Source organism: Mytilus galloprovincialis, chromosome 6, assembly GCF_965363235.1.
Source record: "Mytilus galloprovincialis chromosome 6, xbMytGall1.hap1.1, whole genome shotgun sequence".
Taxonomy (NCBI): Eukaryota; Metazoa; Mollusca; class Bivalvia; order Mytilida; family Mytilidae; genus Mytilus; species Mytilus galloprovincialis.
The window spans coordinates 39,945,233-39,966,854 of record NC_134843.1 but is presented as its reverse complement, the minus strand read 5'-3'; the positions used below and the strand labels follow the sequence as shown (position 1 = coordinate 39,966,854).

General features: G+C 31.9%; 1 protein-coding gene across 1 annotated transcript; it reads left to right on the top strand.

The window, feature by feature from the left end:
• Positions 1–13,373: 13,373 nt before the first annotated feature.
• LOC143079555 (toll-like receptor 4) lies at positions 13,374–15,802 on the top strand. Its single transcript, XM_076254963.1, has one exon. The coding sequence runs from the start codon at positions 13,390–13,392 to the stop codon at positions 15,490–15,492; it is 2,103 nt and encodes a 700-aa protein (XP_076111078.1). The 5' UTR covers positions 13,374–13,389; the 3' UTR covers positions 15,493–15,802.
• Positions 15,803–21,622: the final 5,820 nt, after the last annotated feature.

Here is a 21,622-nt window from a genome sequence, read left to right as displayed (position 1 = left end):
GGCCCGTTCCAGTCATGCTTCAATGATTCCCTATATAATCAACCAAAAAATTTCCCAGAAAGGGGGGGCCCGGGCCCCCCAGGCCCCCCCCCTGGATCCGCCTATGCGTGTCGATGTTACATACTTTGAGCCAAATAAATACGTATACAAATACATGAAGCAGCTTTATAAGCAACGATGGAAAACAATATGCCGCTACGAAACAGTCAAAGTCGTCTTGCTGAGTTAAATCTTAAGTTAAATGTTAAAGCAAAATGCATATTATTCTGTACTGCATGATATGTACATAAAATTATATATGAATTCATGTCTTTTTTATTATTTTTGTGATGTATAATGAAGTGTTATAATTGTTCTTCGTGTATGCCATCAATCCATTGGGGTATAACTGCTCATTGTTTCAATAAATACTAAAACTGGCCTTTCATCATCGAATGCGTTACGGATAAACTAAGACGTGAACCTGCATTTTTGGAGAAAATTTTATATCATCAGTACTCATTTCTATCTCGAAATATGTGATAAGGGAGATAAATCGAGCAAATAAAAAGAAGGAAATATTTCCTTAAACTATGAGTGTGAGTCCTGGAATTGAAAGCTGTTTCCTTTATACTACATATATATGTAGATGTATTTCGTTTGTAGCTGTGTATCATAATCTCTGTAAATCCTTCATCACATGTTTAAACAAGAATGTGTCCCCAGTACACGGATGCCCCATCCGCACTATCATTTTATATGTTCAGTTGACCGTGAAAATGGGGTAAATCTCTAATTTGGCATTACAATAAGAAAGATCATATCATAGGGAACATGTGTACTAGGTTTCAAGTTGATGGGACTTCAACTTCAACAAAAACTACCTCGACCAAAAACTTTAACCTGAAGCGGGACAGACGGTCGAACGAACGAACGAACGAACAGACGAACGGACGCACGGACCAGAAAACATTACGCCCATAAATGGGGCATCACAAACCAAATTTAATGATCAACAATGTGCTATAATACATCTGATAGAATTCTTAAATGCTTCTACTTTGAATACAAACGACAATTATAATAGATTTAATATCAGAATATAAATACTTAGGTCATGTATAAAGATTGTAGAATTTTTTTTAGTAAAAAGTACCAGTATTGAAGAAAAAAGCGGTTTTTTTCTTTCTTATATATTTATTATTGGTAAACAAATATCTACACATACGTTATGTTCTTTTCATATATAGTATGATGGTATAATACTAAACCCCTTACGGGAGGGATTTTGCCTGATATTCATATGATGAAGATATAATCTTTCAATCAGTTTACTTGAGGTTTGGAGCTGGCATGTCAGTAACTACTAGTAGTTTGTTGTTATCTATGTATAATTGTCATTTTGTTTATATTCTTTTATTGCCTCTTCTGACATTGGACTCGGACTTCTCTTGAACTGTGTTCTACTGTGCGTAATGTTATGCGTTTACTTTTCTACATTGGCTAGAGGTATAGGGGGAGGGTTTGAGATCTCAAAAACATGTTTTTTACCCCACCGCATTTTTGCGCCTGTCCCAAGTCAGGAGCTCTGGCCTTTGTTAGTCTTTTATGATTTTTAATTTTAGTTTCTTGTGTATATTTTTTTTTTGCTACATGGTGCAGAGTCATAGAAGGTTATCAAATCTGACATCGACAAACTATCATCGTTCCATAATACGTGTCTTCTAAAAATTTGCAAGATCTTCTGGCCAAAAATTATCAGTTATAAAGACCTTTACATCCTAACTTTACAAAGAGACACCAGATCAGAAATTAAAGAAAGGCGATGGAAATGGATTGGTCATGTTCTAAGAAAAGACAAAGATGACATTACAAAGATAGCTCTTCGTAGGACACCAGCAGAGGGGGGAAAGAAAGAGAAGAAGACCGAAAGAAACATGGCGACGCACAATAGAGAGTGAACTGAGAATCATATGAATGACATGGGGAGAAGCAGAGAGAAAGGCACAAGACAGGCAACAATGGAGGGTTTTGGTAGTGGCCCTTATGTGCAAGTGTGCACGAAGAGGATTAAGTAAGTGTATAATTTGGAGTATAACGTCCATTTTCACTGAACTAGTATATATTTATTTGTTTATGGGCCAGCTGAAGGACGCCTCCGGGTGCCGGAGTTTCTAGCTGCGTTGATGACCTATTGGTGATCTTCTTCTGGGTTTGCTCTATGGTCGGGTTGTTGTTTCTTTGACACATTCCCCATTTCAATTCTGAATTTTATGTATTATAAAACAATTCTTAAGAGTACTTGTAAGTAATAATTGTTTTTATTTTAGAAATTCGAAGGGTTTTCACTCGAACAAATAAAATGTTTATTTCGTAAACTAATTATTTATAATGTACTGTCGCTAAGATCATTTCAACAGTATCATATCTGTTGTTCAGTGTAATCTCTGATTTTAAAAAAAATCAAATTTATTCACAGTAAGAATTTTTTACACAATCATAACAAATTAAAAATCATTGGAATGTACTACTTTTACACACAACAAACATTAGTAAATTAAAACAATATTAGATTATTGGTACAGTCATATATCTATTTTTCAATGTTCCATGGGAAGGTTCATTCAACCTATGCCAACATTTTGAAATATAGGTATAAAATTGTGTGAAAAAAATGTTGGCATAGGTTGAATAATTTGTTACAGATTAAGTGTTATAAAAACATAAATTAATTAGGGGCTAATCAATCTACAACCAGTTTAAACCTAGCGTTGATGTTTACTCAATATACAATTTCTTTTACAAGTACTAGTGGAAATGTAGGGAACTGTGTGTGTTGCGGATCTCTATTTCATAAAGGAATAAGTTTGAAATTAGTATAATGAAATAATGGGGGGGGGGAGGGATTTTATGAATTTTTATTTAAGGAACAATCATCTGGGGCCGTGTCAATGAAAGTATCATAGGATATGTCCTAAGATATGTCTTAGGACGTTATTTAGGATGGTCTTAGGAAATGTCTGAGACAAGTCTTAGGATGTAAAACATAGGTTGAATATATTTTTATTAAATGTTGGCATAGGTTGAAGACATCCATGGGAGGTAACCAAGAGTGAACACATCAGATGCGATATGTCGATTTTTTTTAGAATAAGATTACAAGACGTTTGCTGTAATTTGTTTTTAAAGTTTTAGAATTAAAATAGAAAGTGTTTAACAGAAGGACAACTCTTCCATGTTATGCCAGTACACTTGTATGAAGTAATTAATAATTCATTAAAATATATTCTTGATTATTTATTCTTATTTTTTAATTCAGTAATAGTTATCATAAATCAAACTGTTCTGATGTTCAAAGCTTTCAATTGTTTTTATTTTTTATATTTCATTCTTCAAAATAATTTCAGGCATTTTGTAAAATGCCTTTCAATTTTTCCAGGCATTTTGTAAAATGCCTAAAAAAAGTAGTCATTATGTATAATGACTGAATCTTGCAGGCATTTTAGAGAATGCCTAAAATTTTCAGGCATTTTACAAAATGCCTAAATTTAGAAAATGCCTGTAACATATATATATTTTGAATTGATGGATATCATATAAATATATATATTCTACTCTTAAATTTATTTTTCCTTTTTATTTCATTATAATGTAAAGTAGGTTTTCTAAATAAAAAGTGTTTTTTTGAGAGATCTAAGCAGATACTCTTTCCGAATGGATTAAGGCTGTGAGGTCGTTAATGTCGTACTTGACTTTCAGCCTATGTCGTCTGGACTTTAGCTGGCCTGGTAAAAACGAAGAATTCCAAAATAACTATATTACTGAAATCTCATGGCAACTCTTATATTACAATTTCAAATAAATGCATACAATGTATTTCACAATATATAGTTCATCATACATAGATAATATTGTCAAGCTGTAATATATAAAATGTTTCTTTTGTATAACGTAATACGCAAATATTTCTGTTCTGGAGATCAATCCTGCATCGGTACGATTTCAATATACATGAAACAACAAATATTTTCTTTATGTTCTGTTGCGTTGTCAAGGTAAACAAAAAAAGCGATAAACAAAGATTTCTCTAAACTTCGTTGATTATCAAATATAAGCAAATAACAGAATTATGCTTTACTACAAATAAATTATGCTTTGATTTCACAAATCTCTTGTATACAAATTCGCAAGGAATACTGAATATTTATAAAATAAATAACATTTACGGAATTAATGTTTTAAGTTACTGCATATTTTCACTTAAACATCATCTATATTAATCGTAATGTAATAAACTAAAAACGCTCATTTTAAATAAATAAAACTAAATAAATAAAACTAATTAAAAAGTAAATGTGAAATGTAATTTTCATAAAAAGTATGCTTTAAAATATTAAATATGAATTATCTGGTAAAAACGAAGAATTCCAAAATAACTATATTTTATTACAACTGAAATCTCATGACAACTGACGAATAGCCCAAAACACTAGCGTAAAAAGGTCGTTGCTCGCGTGCTTAGAGATCCAAGGTTTCCTTCGTTTTACCAGTGAAAATTCTCGTTACATAATTTCGTAACTGACCACAACATTTTAATTGGTCACTCATAATTTTGTCTTGTCAACCAAGCTGACACTTTAATCTAAATTATTGATTTTCGTATACCTATGTTTCGACAATCTATGTAATTTTTACAATAGGCCTAATTGCCTACACTCTTTCTTTTATTCAAAATATAGCATGTATAATTAATGAATGAATAATTATCAATATTTGTTAAACATCTGTCAAATCTATTTTCTTCTCATTTGTCCATTTTTACAAATTCATTTTGAGAATAAAAAATAAATACCTAATAAAAGAAAGTTTGCAAAGCTGTTATATTTCCTATTTTGCAAATTTGGAATTTCAAAATATATCTATAACATCTCCCCTCTGCCTTAATTGGCTTTGATCCCAAAGCCACATAACATCAACTACAAATATAAGACATATAAGATTAGAAAATCAAGTTAATCAATTTTATATACACTCATAAAATATATATACATTGTCACAAATATAATGTTCTATTTTTTTCTGCTATTTGTGTGTAAGGTAGTATGCCCATTGAGCCACATTTGTCAATAATAGGTGCTGAATAAATGCCATTAATGTTCGAGAAAAAAAAATAACGTGAGTTTGCTGAATTTAAGCCCATATATAAGATATTTTAAAACTCATACTCTGCATTGCTAGACATGGTTATCGTGAAACCTGACAATGACAATTTACTCACTTTTGTAAATACAATGTTATAAAAACAGTGAGTTTAATAGTAAAATAGGATGGACACAGAGGCAGAATAAGGACTGGTACTGTTCCAAATTTGCAAAATAGGAAATATAACATTAATACAAATCATAATTAAGAAACTTAATGGGTCCATCAATACCCATGCTACCTCAATCTTTAAAGACCCAAATGTTGCAAAACACTTGTCCTACCTCCATGACAGAGATGTTGTTGTCCCCGCAGATAAAGCTCCAAACAACATCTTTTTGTGTGTGTAAATCTCATTACATAAACCGATTGATAAATGAATTAGGTATTGACAATTCACTTTGAAATTCAACATATACCCTCACGACACTTACAAAACAGGAAATCCTGGATAATCATAGTGTCTGTGCTTTGTTCCGGTGGAATTTCAACCAAAGACGAAGAACTGTATTGGATACTTCATAATTGTCCCTACAAACAACGGTATATTGCTGGGTCTTCCAAGTGCCCCACGAAACCTCTTTCTAAATAAATAACATCTATTTTATCAGCAATTAAAGCCGGGCTTTAAAGTTATTGTGAAACTGCCTATTCTAGGGGTGGCGTGATTCAGATGTGAATACTAAAAAATCTAAAGATATTTTAGAGTACATTCGATCTAAGACTCTTTTATCTTGCAATAGTATTAAATCTTTTACTTTTCTACACTTTACACAAGTATTCCCCATTCCAACCTAAAAGACAAATTAAAAGAGTTGGTATTGATTTCTTGATTGATTGTTACGTTTGGAGGACGTGTTTTACGTCAAACTGTCGCCATTACAATGGGAACCAATTTTGCCCCTCTTCTTGCCGACTTTTTTTATGCCCCACCTACGATATTACAGGGGCATTATGTTTTCTGATCTGTGCGTCCGTCTGTTCGTGCGTCCTTCCGTTCGTCTGTTCGTCCGTCCGTTCGTCCGTCTGTCCCGCTTCAGATCCGTGTATTTTGGACACATTCTTGTTATTCCTTATTAGGAGGCTGACTTTATACAGGAACTTCTTAGGAAGAAAGATAAGAATTTAGCAATATCCTTAAACATTACTTTCCTCTATATAGATGATGTTCTCTCACTAAATAATTCCAAATTTGGTAACTATGTGGAACGCATCTATCCCGTCGAACTAGAGATAAAGGAAATAACAGATACAGTTAAGTCGGTCTCAGATCTTGACTTACATTTAGAAATTGACAATGAGGATCGGTTGAAAACAAAACTTCACGACAAACGAGATGATTTCAGCTTCCCAATTGTGAACTTTCCATTTCTATGTAGCAACATTCCAGCAGCGCCTGCATACGGAGTATATATCTCCCAATTAATAAGATATTCCCGTGCTTGTATGTCGTATCATGATTTCCTTGATAGAGGGTTGCTGCTCACAAGGACGCTATTAGAGCAAGAGTTCCAAATGGTGAAGTTGAAATCACCCCTTCGAAAATTTTACGGACGCCATCACGAGTTGGTTGATCGTTATGGAACAAAACGTTTCACAGATGATATATGTTTCTTATGTCGTAACTACAATCCATTACCTTTTCACAAACATGACGAATAGAATATTTACAGGATTTGTAATAACATGAACAACACGACGATTGCCACATGTGGAGCAGGATTTGTTTACCCTTCCGGAACACCTGAGATCACCCCCAGTTTTTGGTGGGGTTCGTGTTGCTTCGTTTTCTTTTTTAGCCATGGTTTTGTCAGTTATTTTCGATCTATGAGTTTGACTCTCCCTCTGGTATTGTTCGCCACTATTTTAAAGCTAAGAACACAAAATTCCATTATTAAGAGACGAAAGCTTTAAAAAAAAGTCTAATCATTTTGATGCTCCTTCTATAAAAAGTTTTTCTGCATAATCAATCATTTCCTTGATTTGTGTAATGTTATAACCTATATATCTATTTTTGACATACCCGTTTTGATCGAAGTTTTGGTGAAATATTTGTAATGCTCTAAGCTAATGGAATTTAAGTTAATAGACTTAAATTCAGTTACCGCTGGGGCCACTCACGGATTGTGTTTCATGTTTTAGATTTACCCAACATGAGTGACGTTATATTCTGTGACGTCATTTAGTCCTTTTTAGAATTTCATCGCAGCAAGCAAGCTGTTTAAATTTCGTAAGCGGTAAACTTGAAAATTGAAATTGTAAAGTAGACTAGTGTTAGAATTTGTATGGTTATAACCTGCCTCATGCTTCTAATGTTTATTAGAAGTAATCTTAGAAAGAATTCGTTTTATCGATCGTCATTTTTAACCATATTTCATCGCCACGTGGAGAGCACATGCAAAGACTGAATGAGAAATTGGTCCCATGAATGTCGTTTTCATTTTTATAATTATTATTTATTTTTTTACAAGTGTGGGTAATTAGATGCAACATTGTCCTAAGATTTGCAGATTATAATAATGTTTACCATGCGTCATTGTATATTTCTACATAGAATTGGATGCATGTATTCGTGTGTATAATTATCATGATATATTTATATCGTGACGATGAGTTTAATTTGTTTTTATTTTAAATTTTTTATATATTACTTTTTCCCCATATCTTATACTATTGAAATTGAGTATTGACAGATCGTCTAGTGCCTATGCCTATGGGTAAGCCTAACTAATTGTATTTTGCGCTGTAACAGATCATGCAGGTTAGTAACGTGTCTTTAATGATTATGTGTTGTGGGGCAGGTGTTATCTAATGAATTCCCGAAAACTTCCGAATTAAAAGTAATACATCGGTAATTGTGTATCTGGATCTTTCATAGCACATATACAGCAAATATTCCATGAAAGGATATGAACGTAAAAGGGACGTACTCTTTGGGGCGAAGGACCCAGGTTCGTAACCGGAAGTTCAACTTTCGATACAAATAAACAAATCTTGGAAATCTTGAACAGAGACCATACCCGGAGTTAAGAAGCAGTAGCCAAAAGAAATCATTGCTAAATGTTAGCTTGCTGGTGGATTTAAGCAAACTAGTATATATTTGTTTAGGGGCCAGCTGAAGGACGCCTCCGGGTGCGGGAATTTCTCGCTACATTGAAGACCTGTTGGTGACCCTCTGCTGTTGTTTTTTATTTGGTCGGGTTGTTGTCTCTTTGACGCATTCCCCATTTCCATTCTCAATTTTATTATCATCATCTGTATATATCCGGCTATAAATTTTGCGTGTACCTACACTTTTGTGTACTAAAAACTGTCAAGAGTCGTTCATCACAGTGACATGTATACATTTTTTAGTTGCTACTACTCTCTAGCCTAGACTAGGTCGATATGGTATGAATAGTTCCGTTAAATCAAGAATTTAGCCATATGTCAACAGGCCACAGCTTGAATTATTATTGTAATAACTCAATTATATACAGTACAAATATTACACTATGTTACTATCAACTGACTATGGATAATATATAAATCTGTATATATACTAATTTTGAATTATTAATTTTTTTAAATTATTGTAACTATTATCGACACAACTACATGTATGAGTATACATAATTTTTTATTGTTATTGTTTCTTTGTACAGTCATTTGGTTTTGTTATGTCAATGCTATGTAGCATTGTGGAACTAATATTTACTTTTTGTTGAGTTGTAGCACAATGTTGGGAAGATCAGTTAGAGACCTTGCTCGGCCACAGAACACGGCCAAGGGTTGTAACAGTTGGACCAGAGACTTAGACAACAAGGACACGCCAGTTTTTACGATGGGTCACCAGACTGGACTGGTTTCACGACTCATCATGCCACTAACTCAACTCCTTTGGTCACATACATTTGTACATTGGATCATCATCAGACGTTATTTATGCAAACCCCTAGAGCTCTGCATTAGTATGATCCAGTTGAGAATTTATCAGGTAATCGTCAGATTTACTAGTTAAAAGCAGTATTTACTTTTAAGTTAAACCCCTCATGTACAAAATGTACATGTGATTCCAACATATAACAAACATATTTATAAAGATTAAGACAACTTTTTCTAATCTTAAGGGTTAGATTGAAAAGATTTGTGCAACGTTTATATCTCAGTTTCTAAACTTAAAATCCATAAAATATTGCTGAATGTGTTACTTTTACAAATTTATATGGCCATAACATGATGGGATGCCGCATCATGTGTTTGAAATAAAAAACATTCGTAAATATGAGGTTAGTACAATTATATATAATTGTTATATAAATATATTACATGTGAAACTTTTAAATGTTGTTTGGTATATTATCACATTTTGAATGGAGGACGCTACCGATTTATATAACATTATAATAATTTATCTTGTTTAATAATCTGAATATTAAAAATCAGATATGCATGTATTGCTTGAATACAGATTTTGCAATAAAGTACCACCATTTAAAGGACAAAATTTATAGAAGTCTATATTTATTGATCACCATTTTAGGACAGACTGCAAATATTTCTGTTTGCCACAAACCCTACCAACCAGTCTTAAGTGTGTGGGAACTTTTCATTATTATTGTTTTTTTTTTATATATATATATATTAAGGGAAAAAAGGGGCCAAATGGTTTTATCTTGTAACCAACTTTTAAAATGAGACTTACAAGTTTTGTGTAATTTAAATTTGTCGTCGCAGTTAAACGGATATATACATGTATGTACATGTAATATTAGCAAATCTAGTACAAACTAAGTAATTATTTACAGCTTGTCTTGCAGTCTGCTCCACCGTTAAAAATCTTTAGTATTTAGGTGTCGACAATGTTTAGCTTTAATTTATATATATACTAGAATGTATTGTAATCTTCATCCTGGGAGATTCTAGGAGTTGCGTAATTTATGAGTATTGTACGCTGTATGTTTAGGTGTCAGTTTGTTATTTTAGGCTGGAAGCATTATGAGGAACTTTTCATTTGCATAAAATCATTGGCCCTACTGGTTGCTCGGCAACAGTTGATTCTAAATTATGGTTGTTATTTATTAATGAAAATTATAGTACAGGTTGAATTTCAGTTAGCATGAACGCTGGGACTATTTGAAATGTTATGCTTTTAATTATGAGGGTATCTAGATGTTGTTAAGCACTTGTTTGTGTTTTTTTTTTTTTTGTGTAACACAGGTCATCCTTTATAACTTTTGGATGTCCTAACAGGTAACTTTAACCATGTTTACTTTGCATAATCTAGGCCTTCTTGTGATATCCAAGTTCAAATCACCTAGTCCTTTAATGGAAATAAGTGGTTTTTTTGGGCAACCTGGTTCAAATCCAAGCCGAGAGAGAGAAAGAGTGGTTGCTGCTGTTATGCTAAATGTTTGTTTCTGCTTACATGGATTTAGACTCTAGTATAGGGTTCTCAAAGTCATTCTTTTAATTTCCGTTTGCCTGAGTTGATCCAGTTATTCTTGCTTTGTATTTATGGGCGTTTACATTATAAGAATTTTACAACGGACAAATGTCAGCATTTACCTCAAAAACTAACGAAACATAAAAGCAAACTTATATAAAGTAGGGATACTGTTGCCTGCATATATACGGCTTATTTTGGCTTCAATATTGATTCACTTGCACATCTTTGCATCGGACTAAAACTCCTTTATTTTTAAACCAGTTGCAGGTATGATAAGAGTTATGTTTCTCTAATATATTTTATCCATATTGAACAAAACGATCATTATTTATGGATAAGGGAGATTATAACTTATAATTTCTGAGAAGTAGTTAGATACCCTTTTCATATGAAAAATTAAATGTGGATACAATAAAAACTTTTAATTTTTCAAAAAAGTTCTATAAAATTCTACGCTTTAATAAGCCATCAATTCCAGTTGCATTGTTAAATTTCATCTTAAATAATGAATCTATACATTCACCAAAAGTTAACCTTCCCTCCATAATGTGTTATTTATTTATGATTCTATATAAATTCCAATCCTATCTTTATTCAGTTTTCGTTTATTTTTTGCCATTTCACAGATTGCACTGAAATTCAAAATATTTATAAATAACTATGATCATGTACTTCCTGCATTTAAAAGTTCAAATTTAAAAATTTGTATCGATGACATTGAACATTGACCTATATGCTTTGTCGTACCAACAACAGTTTTGTACAGAGTTAAGTAGTTTGTACAAGGTTAAGTACTAGTAAAAAATATTACATATTGACCAAATTTCACAGCAGATTTTCATCATTTGATGATATAAATTTAGGCACTAATAAAATGAAATTTTATGAATCATTGTGTGTGTTAAAAATTTAATGCTCGGTTGTAACTATTTTGTTAGTAAGGTGTAAATAAAAAAAGATAAGTTATTATTATAGGATTAAACGCCTTTTTAAAAGAATTAATTGGTGTATAAACTCAAACAGAAAAAATCCGAACGACTTTTATAATATTTTGTGGGTTACTTGGTCCAGTTTTTTCACCAACATATTCCTTGTCGCAAGTTGTATATTTGTTTCATTGAATTAGCCAGGGGCATGCATATATATTTGTTTGTGAACGCAAAAATATGTACTCCATGAAATTTTCTATCTGATAAAAAATAAACTACAAAAACATCTGATTAACATTCAAATGAATGTTTCGTTTTTATTATTTAATTCAATGATTAACGCGAGAGCCGGATTGTGTTATTGCCGCCGCCACCTTATTAATATTGGTTACAAAAAGTAGTTCGGTCAACGTCGTCCTTAGAAAAATAAACAACGTCAAAAGCAACTACCGGAAGTTCTCTCGACCAATCATATATGCGTATTCCGTAATATGCAACTCATGTATATTTCGACGTTTCAGTAATCAAAATGCATTCTGGGAAATATTTTCAAAAGAGTACACCAAAACGCTGTGAGTTTTCTACAACACTCCAACAAGATCCAACCAATGATGTGATATTGTTTTCATTTTGGGGCACGAACAATGAAATTATACATGGCCCTTAAGATTCTGATTCTGAAACGGCCTTTTAATTTTGTATTTGTATCTGGATCTTCATATATTTTGCCCTCGAGACTCACTAAAGAGTCATTATGTCGTAATATACATTTATTGCAGATAATAAGTTAATTACCATTAGATGATTGCCATAATTACTCATGATCGGTAACGAGTCGGTCAAAAGACTACATTTATTTGTTTTGTTTTGTTTTTGTTTTTGATTTATATTCATAATTAGTTTAGAAATCTTCATTACCGATAGAAAGATTATGATAGAAATTAATTAATTTTAAAATAAACAAAGAATATTCATATTTACATATATGCATTGATAATTGAATATAATATTTTTGTTTCAAGAAGTGAAAAAGAGAATTTTTTCGTTTTTTCCTATAACGTTCTAAATTTTCAAATATTAAATATCATATTATGAATTACCGTCATAAACGGAGACTTGTATTCATGGAAAATCCAAATATTTAGAAAACATGTACCTGGGAATAAATCATGAATAGTTTGGTAATGATGCCTAACATGAATTTTCATTTGACAATATGAAAGAAAGTTTCGACTGTACCTTGTCACGCATAGAATGACCACTTTTAAAATATAATGGAATTGCATGCGACTGTCCATTTCTATAAAACTGCTTTAATTAACCATTTCTACATAACTTGATAAAATGCCTGAACTAAGTCAGGAATATGACAATTGTTTTTCATCCGTTTGATGTGTTAGAGCTTTTGGTTTTCCCATTCTGTTAGGCACTTTCCAATTTTAATTTTCCTTGGAGTTCGGTATTTTTGTTATCTTACTTTTTGAATCTTCCAATGATTTTTTAGAAAAGGAAAATATTTTAAACATATCAGACTTTCTGCTCAGACGCTGGTGACGTTTTATAAAGTCTAAGTAGGAGCTGCAAGCTCTTGATTACCTAATGAATTATGAAATGTTTATCCCTTATGCAGGTGAAGTTGGCATTTTGCTTCTAAGGTTAACTTATAATTCAACTATATTTCAGATATCAAATCTGATCGATATTATAGCAACATTTACCAATCAAAATAAGAAGTAGATTACTTGCTACTACTAAATATAACATTATCAATTTGATAAAAATATAGTACACAGCAGCTTATCTGATAAATTTCATTATTTAATATTTACAGAGTACTATATATTGAAGACGATGGCATACATATTCTTAATATCAATAATTACTTTAGTCATGCAAGGAAACTGTGAGGAATATAATCTTCAGAAAAACAATCAATGCAAATATTGGAGAAAGGAAAAGTTACTTCACATTGATTGCACCAACAGGAATATGTCAACAATAGAAACATTTCCAGCGGATACAGCTTTTCTTAATTTAGGATACAACCGTATCAAGCAAATAGATTCCGGAGCATTCAAATATTCTCACGAACTTGTTGAGCTTGATTTATCTGATAATATAATATCGCAATGTGACCGTTCATCGTTCGAAGGCCTTCACAAATTGAGAAGACTATATTTGAACAGTAATCATTTGAATTACAGTCTTTTATCTATACCTGAAGGCATATTCAAACCGCTGTTGTCTTTAACTTATCTCAACATTAAAGATAATTTAAACGATTTTAAGCCAAATATTGAGGATATTGTTATGAAAGATCTACGAGAACTAGAATCACTTGAGATTGATGTCAGAAAAACGGTAAATGAAATTGTTTTTGGAAACGAGTATTCACAATTACGACATCTCAAACAGATAACTTTTGGGATTTGTTTACTGTGGGGTATGGATAATCATACATTTGAAAATTTGCCTTATTTAAAATATATTCATGCGACGCGCTGTAACATCGTGAATTATCACTTCAAAACACTATCCCATAGAAAACAATTAAGATTTATTGATTTCTCTTATTCCCTGACAGGAATGGATGACAAGAAAAGATTCATGTCTGATATGATAACTACTGGCATAAAAATCATAAAACTGACAAATTGTAATAGGACACCATTTGAATTTCCGTATATTTTTTTTCATATGTTGAGTCGAACAGTTATTGAGGAACTATATTTAAGCAACAACTTATTCTCTGGATTTCAAGACACCACATCTTTTCCAGGCTCACTTAGAGTTTTAGATTTTTCCTCCAACCGTTTTACAACTTTTCAGCAAAATTTGACAAATCTTTTTAGCTTGTTTTTACAAAATAATACGCTGGGACCATTTCTTCGACATAATAGATATTTTTCATCTAAAACAAGCTGCTTGAAACAAATCAACTTGGCATCTAATTTTATTGGCTCACTAAAATTTAACATATTTCACCATCAACCTTTACTAATTGAGGTTAATCTCAGTTATAATATTATATCTGAAATAACGTTTGACTTGGCAGAATCAAAGAATTTACAATTTTTAGATCTTTCTGGTAACTTTTTTCGTGCATTCAACGAAACAACTATGACTGCATTATCATCGATGTTCGAAACATCAAGTCTCAAAATAAGCTTAAAAGACAACCCTCTTCGCTGCAGTTGTTTTTCTTTGCCTTTCCTCGAATGGATGCTTGATAATCAAGATCACTTTTACAGTATTCGTGAATATAAATGTATTTTTGATAACAATACTGAAATTGTTCTCAAATCACTTCGACATACAGTGTTACAATTAAAAAAAAATTGTGCATCATATACCGCCGTAATAGCTCTTGTATCTGTGGCTGTTGCTGTCAGTTTAGTGGTGCTTTCAGGTGGATTAGCGTATAGATACAGATGGAAAATTCGTTATGCATATCACATTACAAAGAAGAAATATTGGCGACATCTTCCATCAAGACAGGAGAGTCATTACGAGTACAATGCTTTTATTTCCTTTGCAGAAAAAGATCGCGACTTTATTTTAAAAGAATGTATTCCGAATCTAGAAGCCGAAGAAAATATTAAGTTATGCATTCATTGTCGTGATTTCTTACCCGGAGAAGAAATTACAACTAATATTACAAATGCTATTCATCAAAGCGGGAAAACAATCTGTTTGATATCGAAAGCATTTCTGGAGTCCTATTATTGTAATTTTGAATTCAATATGGCAAGGATGGAAAGTATTCATGGCAGAAATGGTGAACAGATGTTATTTCTTATTTTCTATGAACAAGTTAAACCACAAGAACTACCACTAGTCATGCTCGAATTGATTGACCGCAAGTCGTATATTGAATATCCGAACGATGAGCAAGGAAATGTCGTGTTTTGGGCAAAATTAAAGGAAAGTTTGAGTATTCATCATGACCAGTAAACATATTATTATGACTACCAAAGATACAATGAATTTGAATTTGTTTGAAGAAAAAAAGTAAATGTGTGTATTTAGTATTGTGTATAAACGACATAAAGAAAAACTATATTTTGATTCATGTGAGTCTTGTATATTTTTTTGTATAGAATATCTTTTATTATTTGCATTATGCATTATTGTCTATCTCGTCACATTCTTTATAATCATATCAAGTTTTGAATCTACAATACTAGTGTATTAATCTTACAACTGTATGCTTTGAATATATGTCCACCATCGTGCAAATAAAGTGAGTAGTTTATCTAATTCATTAGCGAACTTTATTCTTTGGAAAATATGTTTTCAACCATTACGACTATTAGACTATTGAACTTAAAGTTGAACACGCAGTATTGCTGTCTTTGAAGACAGATCTTCTATTTGAAAAAAATACAAGCAATAATTCTGGCTCCACATTGAATTAATTGCTGCTTCAAAATTAAAATGAATTTTAAACAGAACGGCTATAAGGTTATGTAAAAAGATTAATTGTTCTATAACGCAAAACACTGGTAAATGGATTATAGTTTATAACATTCATTTTGATCTCAACATCATATGAAAAGTAAGAACGATAAATTATTGAGTCATGTTTAATCTTTCAGCCAGTTTTTAGACTTATCTACTGCGGAAAATTCAGCAGTGTTCAAACAATTCGATTATAGTCAATTCAGTACTTTTCAGTAGCCTTTCAGACAAGTCAGTATGTTGGTGGTTTGAACAGATAAATATAAATTACTTAAAAAGTTTAAACATAGTCTGAAAAGATTGTAATTGACTACAAACGAACTATTTGGAGAGTACTGAAATTACCGCGGTGGAGAAGTATGTACATTGACAGAAAAATTAAAAATCACTTAGTTCAGAATTTTGAGAGATGTTCAGAATTTTTATGGCTGTTCAGATTAAAATGACTGTTTCAGATAAAAATTCACTGGCGAAAGATTTCATTAATGATTTTGTTTTCTTCACTTTTTAAGACGTTTGACTGTTTCTTTTTAGGTTTTTTTTTATTGTCAAGTTTCACTAGCGACACATTTATTAATCTATTTACCTTGTTCATGCATTATAGCTGTTCAAATAACATTTTATAGTTTATAAATATAATGTTTCGACAAGTCAAGGTCAATAAGCTGTAATCGCAATTGCAGCAATATTAAAAACAAAATTATTGCATAGTTTGAAAATGATATTCATAGGAAACATTGCCTTAATAAATTGAAAGAAAATACATTGTCACGTATTATAAATGTAGATATTCGTATATGAAATTGTGACTGAATTATTTGATAGTGTTCAGTCGTATCTTAATGTGTTATTTATATATAAAAAATAAAGAACATGTGGTTTGATTGTCAATAAGACAACTCTCCATAAGAGACCAAATGACATAGAATATAACAACTCTATGGCACCGTACGGCCTACAACAATTAGCAAAGCCAATACCGCATAATCAGCTATAAAAGACCCCGAAATGACAAATGTTAAACAATTCAAACGAAATAAAATATCAGCCTGATTTATGTACAATAAAAGGAACGAAAAACAAATATGTAACACAGCAACAAACGACAACCACTGAAATATAGGCTCATGTCATGGTACAGACACATACATGCCGGAGGTTAGGGGCTTAAGCATGTTAGCGGGATCCCAACCCTCCCCCTAACCTGGGACAGTTGTGTAACAGTACATCATAAGAACGAACTAGAATAATCAGTTGAAAAGGGATTCACTCATCAGATCAATACAAATAGAAGTACATGTAACAAAAAAACAAGTGAACTTGGCTGGGTACTTGTTCATCCGACTTAAATTATTTAGCGATCGTAATAGGTCAAGCACGAGAAAGCGGGTTAAAAATTTAGCTTATAAACAGGTTGATCAAAATTGGAATCAATCAATTCTATTAAGACTAGAAGAGTTCCATCTTGTTAGCCACATACTTTCCATATGCTTTAACTTGAAATACGGGTAGCAAATTATCAGTATACGTTTTTTTATACAAATAAAGCAATATGCAAACATATTATTTTTTGCTTAATTTGTGCCTAGTTATTTAACAGGTCTCAAAAAAGCTTGACTTGCATACAGCGTCAGTTCAAACAGTCATTTAACTTTTTAAAGACCCAACTTTTATTAAATACCTGTCCTACCTCCATGACAAATATACTGTTAACCCCGTAAATGAAGCTCAAATCAACATCGTTTTTGTGTTTATATGACATTATACCGGTATATCAAACTGCTTGATGAAGGAATTTGTTACTAGTATCGACAAGTCACAGGGAAACTGAACATATCTCCAAACGACGCTTTCCGAAGAGAAAATACCGAAAAAGGACAGGTTTGTTTTATGTTTCGTCTGCAACTGAAGTTGACGAACTTGATCTTCTTTCAGTGCATTTAATACCTCCATTGCGAAAATGCCCTATTAATAACTTTATATTGCTGGCTATTCCAAGTGCTTGATAACCCTTTTTCTAAATATAGGACATCAGGTTTGTAATCAATTAAAGTCAGACGAAACGCAAGTCTGGCGTTAATACAAAAGTTCAATCTGATATCTATGATGAGGTTTTTTTAACGTTAAACTATCTTCTATAGGCCCTCGTGAATCAGATTTGGATAATAAAGAATTCCAAAAGAATTTTAAGGGAACATACAAACTAAGGTTCTTTCCACTTCCAATAGTATTAAACATTTTACTGTCCTACTCTATACACAGGTAAATATATTCCCCATTCCAAACCGAAAGACAATATAAAAGAAAAGAATCATGTTTTCTGAGGGTGGACTTATCAAAATCATCTATTTATTGTTCGTTCTCCATCAATTGTAGACCAACAGAGATTTTATCACCAGTACACTACAATCGAGAGAAAACGTTTTAATATTATTTAAAAAATATAGTAAGTTTCGACAGGTTTCCACTCAGATAAAAGGTACGTTTAGCGTTTTAAAAGATTAAATCCGACCTTTTAATGGAATCCAAAAGTGTTCAGAGTTTATCTTGCATTCATACAACAATCCAGAAGTGTTCAGAGTATATCTTGCATTCATACAACAAAATTTACCTAAAAAGGAGATGTCATCGTAATTCTTTATTTAATGACTGGCCTTATTTTGACCCTTGAAGTTTTTTTTAATGTATTTGAGCTTTATATTCTAAGACAGATGTGTTTTTTTTCGGAACTTCATGGTAAAAGTGGTACAGTTTAAGCCGTAAAAGGAGTTCCTATAAGAAATTGCATTGTCTATATTTACAGAAATGCAACCTTCAGATTCTGTGCATTGAAAAAGAATAGTGAAATTTCCATACTAGAAGAAGTGTGGAAAATCCTTTTGTCCAACACCAAGAAAAAAGATTAATACTATTTATGGTTTGAAAAAACAAAATTTTATCAAAATTAATTGACAGTTTATGTTAAAAAGGAAACATTTCTGAATGGGTTTACATTAATCAATTGTGATACCACTTAAAAAGTTTACACTTCGACATCTTATATTGAATTGTCATTGTGCAATGTGTACATCATGTGCAATTTTCTTGACTGCAGTTTATTCAAAGTACGATTTATATATTAACTTTGGATATACAACTTTGAAAATGCATCATTGAACGAGAACTGTAACATCTACATACGCTACGAAGTAAAAAGAACAGTATTGAAATAATAATGATTAAACAAATGTCAAAGTTAAATGCATGGTTTAAAGGAACCGAAACCGTCTAGATTAAGTCGCAATTCTAGTGATGAATAAGGTATGAGCCAATATAATCACGAAAACTAATAAAAAGACAAATGTGAAATTTGTTTACCTGTTGCAGTAAAGGGTCGCCATTTATTCATTTGTAATAATACCATGAAAAAAATGATTTCTACTTGTAATTTGAATTGGAAATATAAATCTAGATCACTACCATTTCAAAATTGGAATAATAACATTTTTTTAAGAAACAAACGATAAAACATTTTTTTGCAAAACTGTACAAAAAAAACCGTAGAAGTTCTAGTCGTTAAATGCCGACTTATAATCATATCAATAGGTGATTCCTAATATCATGAAGACTCTTATATATTACATTGACTATAAAGTATCATTTACACATTATCATCAAACAAAATCTAATTATAATCTTCAATGGACTCATAACAGTAATGTTATTAATAAAAGCATCTCCGAAGCGCAATCAACGGATATGAAACATATTTTTAAACCAGAGTAACAAACAGATATCACTAGGGAGTTTAAGTTTTGAGTTCACTATTGGTTTTGGTAGGGATGTTTTTACTCAATCGAATATAGTTTTCAATGCAATATTCTTTCATTTTTTCTGTTTTCTTTTCTTTTTGGGCATTGGCATTGTGTTGTCTTTTTGTTTTGCATATGATTAGGTTGTTTTCTTTTCAGCCAGTTAATGTTTCATTTTTAACTGGATTTTTGTGACAAAAATGTCGGTTATTGATTTGGGGATGTACGGCGGTCGGCCGGGCGGGCGGGCGGCAATCAAATGTTGTCCGTGCATTAACTCATGAACCATTCAACCAAAGCTTTTAAAATTTTTTAATTAATATGTTGTTACTGACAACTAAATGAAGGTCAAGTTCAATAATGTCGATTTTGACTTTTACCGTTCAGGAGTTATGGTTCTTGAAAGATTGAAAAATGGAGTTTCCAGTCATGTCCGTGCATTTACGCATGAACTGTTCTTCCAAAGCTTCCCAAATTTTAATATGTAGTTACTGATGACAAAATGGAGGTCAAGTTCAATTATGACGATTTTGACTTATACAGTTCAGGAGTTATGGTTCTTGAAAGATTGAAAAATGGTGTTTCCAGTCGTGTCCGTGCATTTTCTCATGAACGATTCAACCAAAGCTTTAGAAATTTTTATATGTTGTTACTGATGACAAAATAGAGGTCAAGTTTAATTATGACGATTTTGACTTTTACCGTTCAGGAGTTATGGTTATTGAAAGATTGAAAAATGGTGTTTCTAGTCGTGTCCGTGCATTTTCTCATGAACCATTCAACCAAAGCTAATGAAATTTTTGTATGTTGTTATTGATGACAAAATAGAGGTCAAGTTCAATAATGACGATTTTGACTTTTACCGTTCAGGAGTTATGGTTCTTGAAAGATCGTAAAATGGCGTTTCCATTCACGTTGTTACATTTACTCATAAACCATCAATCTAAGCTTTTCAAATTTTATATGTTGATACTGATGACAAAATTGACGATTTTCACTTTCATCATTCATCAGTAATGGTTCTTGTGATATTGCCAGGACACAAATAAATGTTAATGAATCCGGTTTGCTGTCGTTGTGACAGCCTCTTGTTATCAGTAAAAATGATAAACAAGACAAGATTTGGGACTTCATACTTTCTTTATATCATAATTTTCATAGTTGCCGTGTAACAATTTGAGCAAAAAAGACACGTATGCCTTACAGACTTTTATATAATCTGGATTAATTAAGATATCAGTACTAATGAATAATGCAAAGTAGAGTGTATCTCTTTGTTGCGAAATTTCAGTTGCCTGCCAGTACCTGAGTTTGTTTATTAACAAGTGGTATTAAAATTTCATGTTTTGTTTCTTGCATTTTTATGAAGAGGCAAAACAGATTTTGTAATACACGATGAAGTATTTCTTCCTTTTAACAATAATCACATGTTTTTGCCATACTCGACTGTGACACACACAAGTATTTCCCCAATTGTAAATATTGGAGGAAGAAAAATCTAATTCACGCTGATTGCTCAAAGAGGAATATTTCAACAATAAATATTTTTCCAGCAGATACAGCATTTCTTAATTGAGAATACAATAACATTAAACAAATACAGTCGAGAGCATTTTACAATACTCCAGAACTTGTTGAACTAAACTTGTCTTATAATGTAATTTTCCAATGTGAAAGTTCATCATTCCTCGGCCTTACTAAATTAAAAAGGTTATATATTTGAACAATAATCATTTAAGTTACAGACTTGTTTCCCTGCCAGCTGGAATAACGAGTCCGCTTTAACACACCTCAGCATAAAAGACAACTATAACCGAAACAAACCAAATATT